Source organism: Pseudomyrmex gracilis, unplaced genomic scaffold (assembly GCF_002006095.1).
Source record: "Pseudomyrmex gracilis isolate BER0280 unplaced genomic scaffold, ASM200609v1 scaffold_10, whole genome shotgun sequence".
Lineage (NCBI taxonomy): Eukaryota > Metazoa > Arthropoda > Insecta > Hymenoptera > Formicidae > Pseudomyrmex > Pseudomyrmex gracilis.
Window position 1 is genome coordinate 451,229 of NW_018020594.1, and position 12,376 is coordinate 463,604.

The 12,376-nt window shown below is 38.6% G+C and overlaps 1 protein-coding gene across 5 annotated transcripts in view; it reads right to left on the reverse strand.

Annotated features, from left to right (window-relative positions):
- Positions 1-327: 327 nt before the first annotated feature.
- The window catches only part of LOC109862376 (ecdysone-induced protein 78C-like), a 57,401-nt gene continuing 45,352 nt past the window's right edge, over positions 328-12,376 (reverse strand). For 3 of the 5 annotated variants that reach the window (XM_020442414.1, XM_020442430.1, XM_020442435.1), the window contains 6 exons: positions 8,982-9,106; positions 6,009-6,150; positions 4,613-5,013; positions 3,969-4,286; positions 3,243-3,627; positions 328-2,698 (listed from right to left, as the gene is read on the reverse strand). In XM_020442414.1, coding sequence (XP_020298003.1) covers positions 3,247-3,627; positions 3,969-4,286; positions 4,613-5,013; positions 6,009-6,150; positions 8,982-9,106 — 1,367 coding nt within the window. In that variant the 3' untranslated portion in view covers positions 328-2,698; positions 3,243-3,246. Of the gene's footprint in view, positions 2,702-3,242; positions 3,628-3,968; positions 4,287-4,612; positions 5,014-6,008; positions 6,151-8,981; positions 9,107-12,376 lie in introns of all 5 variants that reach the window. The other 2 variants (XM_020442423.1, XM_020442420.1) reach the window with 2 other exon arrangements.

Sequence of the window (12,376 nt, forward strand, 5' to 3'; positions counted from 1 at the left end):
TATATATATATATATATATGTATATATATATATTTATATTAAACGGTGATATCTCCTCTTTGTCCAATATATTAATTAAGTATGATATGTTTATTCACAACTTGATGTGAGCGCTTAAAAAGAGTGAGAAAGAGCGAGAAAGAGATAGAGCGATAAAGATTGCAAATCTTTCCTTCCTTCCTTCCTTCATTCCTCTAATATCGCAAGGACAGCATCTTCGATTCCTCTTTCACCTTGAGTGATAGCGGATAATTAAGCCGGGTTAACGTCATTTACTTTTAAGTTTACGCCCGGCACGCAGATAATTCCAGTGATATCTATATTGATAAACTTCGTTTTTTTTTTTTTTTTAATTCTCTCTTAACCCATACTTCACGAATGAGTATTTCGATGCATTCGCACACATATACATACACATACGGCACACACACGCGTGTGTACTAACCCATACACGCTCGCATATATATATATATATATACACATATATATATATATATATATGATTATATATATCGTTATGTATTATTACGCTAGTCATTGTCAGAGAGTTATTAGTGTTTTAAAGTTTGAAAGAGCTGGTCGCGCGCTCGCGTCTCGAAATCGTTCCGCGTGGAACCGCGATTCTCAGGTAAAGATGTTTTTTGGACGTCAATGTGTGTGTACACACACACACATATATATATATATTTATTTACGTGAATGTGTGCGTTCCCGTGTGCCCCGGAACGTTTCGCTTGTAGATTTTCGTTACGAGCTGAGTACAGAGTTTTGTTACTTGTTTTGTGTGATATAATTTAAGGAACTTTGATCAGAACCGCGTTGAGTCCCGGTTTTTCTCGCGTGCTTCCACTTGAAACGGAATTCTGAAAAGCGCATCATCGCGACATTATTACATACACACATACACACATATGTATATCTACACATACGTATACATATATATATGTACGTCCGTATGTATATCGGGGGATATAATTTGCTATTCTACTTGTCGAGTAATAAAAATAGAGATTGCATAGATTGAGATTCGTAGCGAATGCACCTATAAGGAAATATACGTCCTATAAAGATTTTCTCTCTCCAGCCTTATAACGTGAAATTTATATGTATATATATATATATATATACATATACATACAAATATATATATATATACACACATAACTTCTTCGCGCTTACGTACAAATTTAATTGCATGCACAAGCACGCGGCTGCTACACGAGCGACGTGCTCAAATTGTACGTGCGCGTTTGTTTTATGCGGCCTTGAGTTAATCATCATTGTTTCAGCGTCGCGAAAAAAACAGAGATCGAAAAACCGCTGAAGCGGCAAGTTCAAAGTTCGACGTTGAAGATGCAAGAAAATAAATATCTTGTTGAAAAAATTAAACTAAAGCTCTTATGTAACATTTGCTTCTTAATCTTTTTTGTTTTGTTGTTTTGTTTTCTTGAAGCGCCATGGTAATGTTGGTCGGTTAGAGAAAATTCTTTACGTTTTTTTTTTTTTTTTTTTTGGAAAATATTTGTGTGACTTTTTCTTCTGCATATTTGCAGCATCGAAATCTGAACTTAGCGCGATCACACCGGCTCGAATTCCCGCGCGCGAACAGACACAAACGTGTGTTTGAGAACGCTTAGTACGGGGGAGAAACACCTTGTAATCTTAACTTTCTGATATGTCCGTTGAGTATAGTTTGGTGTTCCGATGCTACCATCTGGACGATTGCCATTTTTACTAAGAAGCCACTCGAACGAGTACAACGCGCTTTATATCTATCGTTTAAGTCTTAGACAATAGTCGAAGAAAAAGAAAACGACAAGATCTTGAGCACGAACGGACGTCCATGACTCGATTACGTTTTTTGTGCTTGTCTTATCGCGACTTTGTTGTGACGTCAGCAAAAAAAAAAACAACAGTCATCCGTCACTTGATCACGCAGTGGCAAAGCGATGCGTAAGATCGTTTTTTTTCTCGACAATTGAGTATTTTGTAAATGTACGCTCGCTCGGAAATACGTGTGATATATTGCTTGACGAACGGCACAAAGCCGTTTTCGCTGAATTTGAGCAAATTGCGTCTGCGAACTTTTTCTCTGAGCTCGCATTCGTCGAAGTTGCTATTGCTCGCGCCGCTTTTTCAAAAGGATTGATCTCTTCCTCTCCTCAAATTATCTTCCGTTGTTATTCGAAGTATCTTGAAATGAGATGTACTTTATATAAAGATCGCTGTCGAAAATTTAGATCGCTATTTTAATGTCACTCTGCTCAGATAATCGACACACTAGTGTGTGTGTGTGTGTGTGTCGCTATAATTTTTTCTTTTTTTAGATAATCTTTTGGACGAAAAATGATGTTTTATTTTTAGTTCCGCTGTTCTTTTTTTGAGCGATCAAGATACCTCGTGACAAATTAGCGAATCTTGTAGCTAACGATATATTAACGTTAACGTTATCATCGTCTTCTCATTCTTTTCTTTCGAATCTTGTTGAGCACAAGAGACGGTATTCGGATACCTTTCATTCTTCGTTCAGTTTCAGATCTCATAATCTCGTAACAGCTGTGTGTGTCGCTACCAATAAGTGAAAACGAACGATACTAGATATGCGGAGAGCGATCTCCGCGCGCTGGGCGACTCGATTTCTTCGTGGCACACCATTGCGATGTTGTGATGTCACATTATCTCGTTGTACCTTCAGAGGCTGCTGAACAAACATTTATACGCTACATTCAGGACCATAAAACTAGGTCATTCAAACAAAATTATATATAAATAATATCTCATTTAATCAAAATATCTTAAAATAGAAAAATAGAATACATTTGTATGAATAAAACCGGAACAAATGCTTTTTTTTCTCAGCAAAAAATAAAGGAAAAAAATATATAATAAAATCGTGAAATATAAATTTCGTTCTATATCATATTGATATTCGCGCATAAACACTCTTTTGAAGCGTTTACTTTACGTCCTGTCGTCAGTGATTATTAACCCAACTATGTAAACAGTACAGAGAATTCATTACGAAACTACTCTTTCATGTCGTATATTTCATATAGCGCTACCCGTTTCATCCTATTTCTGAAAGCGAATGCTTCAACAGCAAACGTAAACAAATATTTTTATTTCACAAAAAAAAACTAAAAGTTATTTTCTGTTTTTCTTTTTTTTTTTTTTACTTGTAAGTGTGCACGCGCGCGCATAAAAAATGTGCGGTTTAATTAATTAATTTTGTCAAAGGTTACCTCTTCATTGCAAGTCTTCCTCGCATTTAGGAATGTCGAAGATCTCGGCAAACAACGGCGGCAGTTTGAGCTTCGTCCAATTCCTGCGGAACCAATCGAGCAGACTGGCATGTCTAGCGCCCAGCGCTCTGAGTTCGGGTATCCTCTGCGAGATGTTGGCGATCGTGGTGACCGAACCGCTGGCACCTTCACCGGAAGGTCGCGCCGTCTGCACTCTCAACGCTTCTAGAACACGATCCTGCAGTCTCTGCACAGCCTTGACGTCGTTCAGGCCTGGTCGCTCGCTCAGCAACACCGCCGCCGAGAACAAGCCCAGCTCGGTGTCCGTCAGTTGGTGGGCGTTCAATGACGACGTAACTTGCATCAACGCGGACACGAAGTCGGGCTGTCAATCGCGAATAAAAGGAGAATCAATCATGTATACATGTATACGTGTAGCATTGTGATAAAAAGATAAAACCCGCTTATAAAACCAGTCAAGAACCGTTTTAAAGGTTGTTAAACTCTACACACATTTGTATCAAACAAATTAAAATTAGTAATAACTGTTGTTACAATACAAAAGTATTAATTTATTACATTAATTAATAACTTTAAAATAGAAATATATATTATATTGTTAATATTTTCCTATAATATATACATATATTTCTTGATATATATAAAAAAATAATAGTTAACAGATTTTTGACTACTTATAAGAGAAAAAGACATTTCCAGTCTTACCTCGTACATGAGTTCCAACTGCTGTCGAGTAAAATAGGTGCCGTCCTCAAAAGTCATCGAGTTATCGGTGGTCATCTTGGAAATGTGGCAAAGCCATACCTCGAAGAAACCGACTTTAATCAAGATTAGCTGGTCGTCTTGCGAGAGCTCGCAGAATCCGGGCATTCGTTTCGCAAATTCTACCACCCTCTGAACCGACGGTGTCACCCTTGTGGCGAACTGCTGCCACAACCAGATTCTCTGCGACTCAACAGTTTCCGCGGTCGAGGACGCCGCTTCTGGATCCTCTGGGCTGGCAGGCTGCGAAGAATTACTCGCCTAATCAGCAAGATTACAAACAGACCTGCGAGTTTGCTGCCACTTCCAGTGGAAAGTTATTGAACTCTAATGAATAATTAAGCAATCTCACTTTGTACTAAACAAAATTTATCAAAAAGAATCTGGTTTGTGTCTAAGAAAATATTTATCGAAAACAGCTAAAAAAATATTACAAAATAGTTTATATATTTTATATACCCCCAAACACTTTAAATTAAGAAATATAACATTTAATTAATATAAATATTCTTTATATCAACTGATTCAAGTTGAAAATAATTTAAGTAGTGACACAAATTAGTTCTGTCTTTCTTTTAATGGCTCACCGGTATTATCATGGGTTTTCTTGTGAGGCCTCTGGTAGATTCTTCCGTGAAGCCGCAGTGAGCGTGATGCGCCTGCGACACCTGATGAATCACGTCGTAAACGGCCAGCTGTTTCACGTCAGCGTCCGATTGATCTGCCTCGACCACCGTCGCGGATGGTACCCGCGTTGAGATCGCGTTCTGGCTCTGGGTGTTGTTGTTATTGTTGTTATTGTTGTTGTTATTGTTGTTGTTGTTGTTCTTGTTGTTGGCGTTGTTGTTGCCTGTGTCGGGTGTGTTCAGTTGCTGCATTTCCATGGTGGCCATCGTTGTCGTCGTCGTCGTAGTCGTCATGGTCGTCGCCATTGTGTCCTCGGAGCCGCGTTCTCTCGAGCGTTTCGGCACCCTGCCGTATCTCACGGCTGCAAAGAGACGCGTGAAATCGCTCAGAGGACCGCTCGGAATATATTACACTGCATGTTGACGTTCTTCTCTATTTATATAAGAATAATTACTAAAATAGCTGAAGAGATAAAGTTTTCTCTAAAATTAACTTGAATATTTACATTCATATATTTTAAGTAGATTTTTGGTTTTCATGGAGCTCCTAATTTATATATGTATATATTATATATAAACGCCGTAGAGCACGTCTCGAAATATTTTGCGTCAAAACTTGGAACATTTCTGTAACTTGAGTTCCCAGGATTCTAATGAAAGTCATCCCGTTGCGCTTCGGTAGATTATATCCGACGAAGCGAGTCGCGAGTCTACTCGAGAGCTTGTTACAATTTCGCTTGCGATACGTGACACGATGATGAAGCAGCACTTGCAGATCGTACGTACATCGGTATTGCGTTCTACAACTCTCACGTTTAATTATGTACGCCTGCCCTTTGGTTTACTTTGCTCTCTAGCCGTGGGCAGTAAGTAAATTTTGCATCCCCGACGGTCAGGAAGAGCTTTGCGATTTCGAAGGATTCTGTTTGAATTTCTAATAGTGACGTAAATTTGCAACCTGATTCTGATATGCGCGCGAGAAATCAATGTTACTCCGCAGTTATACTACAAACTGATAAATTATTGTGTGAGCTTTATCTAAGTATCTTTTTTTAGCTGTTATATATTGCTTTTAAGATTGTAGAAAAAGATTTGTTCTATTGTCGATTTATAAATTCCACGAAATATTTTATGACACGCGACGCAATAAAAGATAATAGTTAAATATGTTAGATTTACTTCTTTATTTATTTATCCAATATGATATTTGCTTATATTAGAACTTCGATATAAATTAAATTAAATATACGATAATATCGTGTTTGGCGTGTTTCCTCAATATTAATACATCCGAGAGAGTTTATCGATTTCGTTTAAAAAGCGGCTGAAAAAAAAATTCACCAAACGCAATACTCACAGTCTCTGGACATGCCGACGGCTAGGCACTTCTTGAATCTGCAGTACTGGCAACGGTTCCGATTTAATCTGATGACAAGACACTTGCCGTCTCTCAAGCACCTGTACTCTATCTGCTTCTGTATGCTCCTTCTGAAGAAGCCCTGAACAGGAAGTAAGGAAGCGCTATTAATAACGATCTCATAGACCGTCGCGGGGTTAATTATATCCCCCGCGCGTTATAAAATACGGCACTTCTGTGCCCTTCTTTGTAACGCTGGGAGTTCAGGAAAAGCGAGAAAGGTAACGGAAAAACGTGTTCATGAGAAAAGCGAGTTCTTTGTACGCACCATCGCATATTTTCCCTTTAAAAGAAAAATTCCTTCTCATTATACTTGTGTCGTAATTTGTCGTATATAATTTGCACGTAATTAATATCACTTTAAGTGACAACAATATAAAAAACAAGTTGTGTGCGAGTAAGTTCCACGCCGGATCATTTTTGTGTAATTTTCCATCTACGAGAGCCACGCGTTGTAGAATTTACAATATACATTTACACTATATATAATTTATGTGACACGAAACGAGCCGTGTTAAATTTTGTGAACAGAATAGGTAGTTGTCACATCTGGTTTTTTCCAAATTAATTTATGTATACTACGTCGATAAATTAAACTAAAAGGTATTAAAAAGTTTTTTAAAAATTCAGAATTTGGCAAGATATAAACTACACTCCGATGTAAAAATAACTGTTGTGCTATATATATATATATAATATATAATTTGTAGTTTATATATATTTATATGTGTGTATAAACTTGCATATATTTATAGTTTATATGTATATTCTGGAATACTCTTTTATAACTCGCGCGATTCTCGATAATTATAGAATAACCTGCTTTATTTTTTATACATTCGCTATTATATATATATATATATATTACATGTACGGAGCTGTCGGAACTGAAACGTCACAGTAACGAAAAGCTCAGACAAAAGTAACGAAATAACTCGGAAGTACGTAGATGAATTACGAGCGACCGCGGAAAGCATCGGTTTATTGGATTACTACCACAGATGCTAATACATAGGTGCTAATTGAGAGAAGGCATTCATAACGGCGTATAACAATGCTGACGCGCATCTAGCATTCGATATCCTGAAATTCCCGATGGGCCGACTATTCGGTAACTGTGTAACTGTCGATAATATTACTGGTAACCGATGCGATGGCGCACGCGGCCTCAGCTTGTTTCTAAAATCGATACGTCAACTCGCATCCGTTTCTGTTTGTCTTCGTCAGTCGCATAACGGAAAAGTAATCAGTCGTACGCGTACAACTCCATTCTGACAGATCAGAATTATAAAGCGAGATTATATACGCACAGGCTTTTGGAACGACGAACAGAGAAAGAATGACGCTAATTAGCAACAATTAATCGGCCGGGTATAGTTTAGTCGACTAAAAAGTAATAATAAATGTTTTTTTTTTTTTTTCGATAACATTTTTCGCGCAAACAAAATATTTCTAAGATGTGTGATCGCGCAATGACAAGTAATTAAAAACTCGAATGACACTGAACAACAATGATTGACGTTACGTGAGAAAATTTTGCGAGCAGCGAACAATTCGAATCAGTGGTGAAACCGCACATTGACCAAGTCAGTAGAAAAATGTCGTGCGTGTCAGACAAAATGCAACGGCGCGCCGCGTAGTAGTAATAACCCGTGCGTGGTCGGACATGTTATTCTCGTACGTGTGTATACACACCCGTACACTCTCGTGTACTACACAATAGAAACCCGTTTCATTGATTCTAATCGCAATTTACAGGGAAGCACATACAATTTATATTAATGTGTACACATACTCACAATATTATTGTGTGCTGTTATATACGCATATATATATATGATAGTTTATATTATATTATTACATGTAAAAAATATCTATTAAACAAAATATAAAATATCTATTGTATGTAATATTCTAAAACAACAACTCACAGTGAGTAAAATATTAAAAACGGGTCGAAGCGTATTCTTTTCATTGGAGGATTTTTGATAAATCGCGCTTTAAAAATACAAACAATGAGTAACAAAAGCCATTTTCCATTAGATTCAGACAAAATCACACAGCGCGCGCGCGCGTGCGTGTGTGTGCTCACGGCCAGTGAACGCGTCTGCGTGCATTAGCCCGCAGAACTCGCTGTTAGCGCGAATGCACCACTTCACCGTTAACTCTGGCCTTAGGGCTTCCGCGTTTGAAATCTCGCAATGCGTGCTGTGCAGCGCACACACACACACTGAGAGTTGGCGGCGAACGTGCGTCTCTCTCACGATAGATTTAAGACGCGCGCACCGATAAATATCCTGTCCCGTGAAGATCCGTTTCGCGGATTATTATAACGCAATCGTCATGCATCCTTGCGGATCGAAATAGTAAATATATTGTACTTCGCAAACGATGGAGGTCAAATCTATCGGCGAATATCCTGCTGAGCAGATATATCGGGTTTGCTTGGCGTGCGAATCGATTTTACACGAACACGCTGTTACTAATATCGTATCTTAATTTCGCGCGTGACAGGTTTCCTTCTGTCGCTTATCGTGACAGAAAGTTCTGTCCTGTGAAAATTGAAGGTTTCGATTATGTCTTTCGAAGTTGAAACGTCGATAATAATCAAAATTGAATCGCATCACACCGATCGCGTTATTCAGATTTAAATATAACTGTCAAATGATAGTTTTCTCAATCATCTGCGAGCAAATCGTTGATGTGAAACCGAAAATTGCGAACAAGATTGACACAAGTGGAGCAAATTTGTTACAGAAGAGATTTTGTTTTACGATAATTATATATAAAATTTAATGTTACATCATCTAAATGTGCAATTTGCGAGCTATAACGCGCGCCTCAAACCCGGAAGCAACCGGTTTCAACTTGAGTCTTCGTTCGTGAAAAGGATCCTCGATATACGATACCTACTTTGCAACCCTCGCAGCTGGTAACGCCGTAATGATAGCCGCTCGCCTTATCGCCGCAGACTTTGCAGGGAACGAAGCTCTTGGCGGGCGTCGTGCTGTTGGAATCAGCTGCCGCGTAATGTTGCTCTGTAAAAAAAAAACGAAAGAAAACATTAGCCGCTGTTATTAATCAATGCTCGTGCGCGAAGTTATTTTCTTTTTTCGAAAAAAATCAAATTTAAATGAATATGAAATATAACAAAATACTCTATTGAATGTTCGTGTTTACTTATTTTTACATATCTTGTACATATATAAACATTTGTATATGTAATATTGTTGAAAACGCGCCTTCAATTTACACAACTACACTAAAGATAGTTTTTTGTTTGTCGGTTCGACGACAGGGTTTAAATAAACGATTCGAGCTCCGGAGATTAAAATTGTACAATTTATTTAACAATTAAACCGAACGCGGACCGAATGTTCTCTTGTGAGTTCAAAGTTCCATCGTGAGACAAGCTGGTGTTCCGTTCGCTCCCGTGTGCTCGTATCATACAGTGAGGAACAATCGACAACGTGTCGCAGAGTCGTCACTTTCGGGTAACGATCTTTTGTTTGCGACCAATATGTTTAGACGCGTGTCTCCAGTCAATGGGGACGTGCGACACCCCAGGCATCTGTTTTTCCATCAATTCAAACTTATTTGTCTGCGAACGATCATTATAATAAATAACAATATATTGTATTCAAACGGAACTATATCAGTTTTGAGAACATTGGAGAAAAAAATAAAAATATCAAAAATACAATAATTTAAACTTTCTCAAACAAATATACATATTGCAGAATGCGTGTCAACACAGTTTTATATATTCAGAGAACTGAATATATAAAACTATATATATTTAATCCAAAATATGACGGAGATATTCATATATTTATAAAAATACACATGAAAAACACAATATTGTACCTGTTCAGTTTTTATATTTGCGACCCATAACGCTCCTTTAACCTTTTTAGAGGGTCAGCCTAGCCACTATAAGGATTATAAATCTGCACGATAACTTTATATAAGGACATATACATACGTTATATATGTTGTCTGTATATTTTTTGGGTGTCAAATATATGAGACTTCAAAAAAAGAATACCGGTTCTCTAAGGTTAATGCGTAAATAAAGGACTCGTAGAAGTTTTTCTGTTTCTCACAGCACTATATAGGTCACACAGCCGTCAGCAAAATGGCAGCATATTTCGTTCATATAGATGCTCGGCATTCATAATACACAACAACGAAGCTCGCTTTTCTCGTGGAAGGGAATAGACCGCTGCTGCGTTCGTTCGATCGTTCGGGCGGTTCACGCGTAACGGGAAGCTGGCGTCACCGTTACGAGAAGAGAGCAGAAGAAGCAGAAGAAGCAGAAGAAGCAGAAGAGGCAGAAGAAGCAGAAGAAGACGAAGAGGAAGACGAAGAAGACGAAGAAGACGAAGAAGAAGAAGAAGAAGAAGAAGGCGCAGCAGCAGCAGCAGTACCTAACTAGACAAAGTAATAGTAGGAGATGGGGAAAAAGGAAACAGTGTGGAACAGGGAAGAAATGAAAAAGGAGCGGCAAAAAAAAAGAGAACGAAACACGAATGCCGCTGGCAAAGGAAGAGAAGGGAAGCCCCGTATATAGGAGAGATCGTAGTTTGCGACGTTGTATGTACCGTTGCACTCATTCGCGAAATCCCTGCCAGAAGATGTCGTTGCCTGCGCCCGAAGAAGGCGAGACGAGAAAACGATGGAAGACAGAACTGGGTGATTCTGATCCGACAGCGACCGGCTTGTGTTTGCGCGCGATCTGATTTTATGACGGCCGTAGAAGAGAGACCGTCGGAACGGTACCGCGCGCTCGCTCGGTTCTTCCTCGCAGCGACCATCGCGAGGACAATCAGGAGAGAGCAAGCCCGTTACACCGCTCGTAACTCGCGCCTTATTGCGTCTTTACTATTTTTCCGACAACAATGTTGGAAAATTCGCCAACGTGCGAATTGCGCGCGTTTCGCAGAATTGTTTTTAATTTCTCGATATCGGTATAATTGTTTCTTTTTATTGTCAAATATTTTTGTTAATTTGTGTGCATCGATTAAGTTGCTGACGATAATAAATTGAAACGCGTCGCGCGCAAAACTTGCGACACGCACCGCACATTTAATAATCTTTAACAAGAATTTTTAATACAAATTAAGCAGATTTTGCTTCATTGTGTTACTTGCAGATCGTTTCCGATCCCAGATATAAACGTGCAAGCGCGAGAGAAAAAGTTTGCAACTAAAGAGTTTGGAAGTTGACGCTTTCATACAGAAGCTTTCATCTCTGATGCTACGTTAACTTTATTAGAGCGTGGAAAATATATAGGTAGATCGACGAAGTGCAATAGCACTTCGCTGATTAAATTTTTCTCTACATCACATTTCTTCCTTTATCACGCCGATCAATTTAACAATATCAAAGATACATGTGTAAGCACGCTGTTTTGTTACAAAAAAAGGATAAATTGGAAAAATTGATTGGCAACAATTGTAAGTTTGAAATTAAATTTTCGGAGTAAAAAACTCTGTCCAAGTTTATCTTTTCAATATATATATAAAAAAAAAAAAAAAATAGATTTCATATTCTATTATTGAAACGTGATTATCGATATCGTCGGAAAATAAGCTTCTCGAATTTAGTTTCTCGAAAACTACACAAAAACGTAATGGCTCTATTCGTTCTCTATATCAGTCGAATGATAACTCACAATCATCTTTTTTCTTTATTCAACAGTATCGAGATTATTTATCCGCCGATGTATAAAGCGGGCGGGGGGGCAGATTTCTATTTCACATAATCGCTGCAATTTGTATCTCCAAACGATATATAGATTCGCGACAACGTAACATTGCATCGCGTCCGGTCTCTTTCAAAACGACCAGACGCTATAATCCATCAGCCTGCTAATAAATCGATTACGCTATATCCGTGCGGGGCTGCTCTGCTTGCCTTTGTTCGGAAATCAACGGCGCGGCAAATGCACCGAAAGCGCTGCGCGTGTTCGAGTAAACGGCGCGATGCGACGCTAACGATGTTATCGCGCTTAACAATATCGCTAACCGATTGCAACCCGTTTCGGCAGTATATTTATCGCGGCGCGCAGTCCAGCTTCATAATAAACACAATTAAATCTGGATCGGCCATTTGTTCGACGAATAACAATTGTTTTGATACTTATATATATATCTGTCGACTGACAAACATGACGAAATGATCGTAACGGAAAAATTTACGAATCGGGGTTTTTTTTTCACAGTGGTGCTGTGTGAAATAACACTGTCGTTCGCGTAAATTGCGATCGCGATCGAGCTCGAGATGTAACTGTCGAGAGAGAAGCC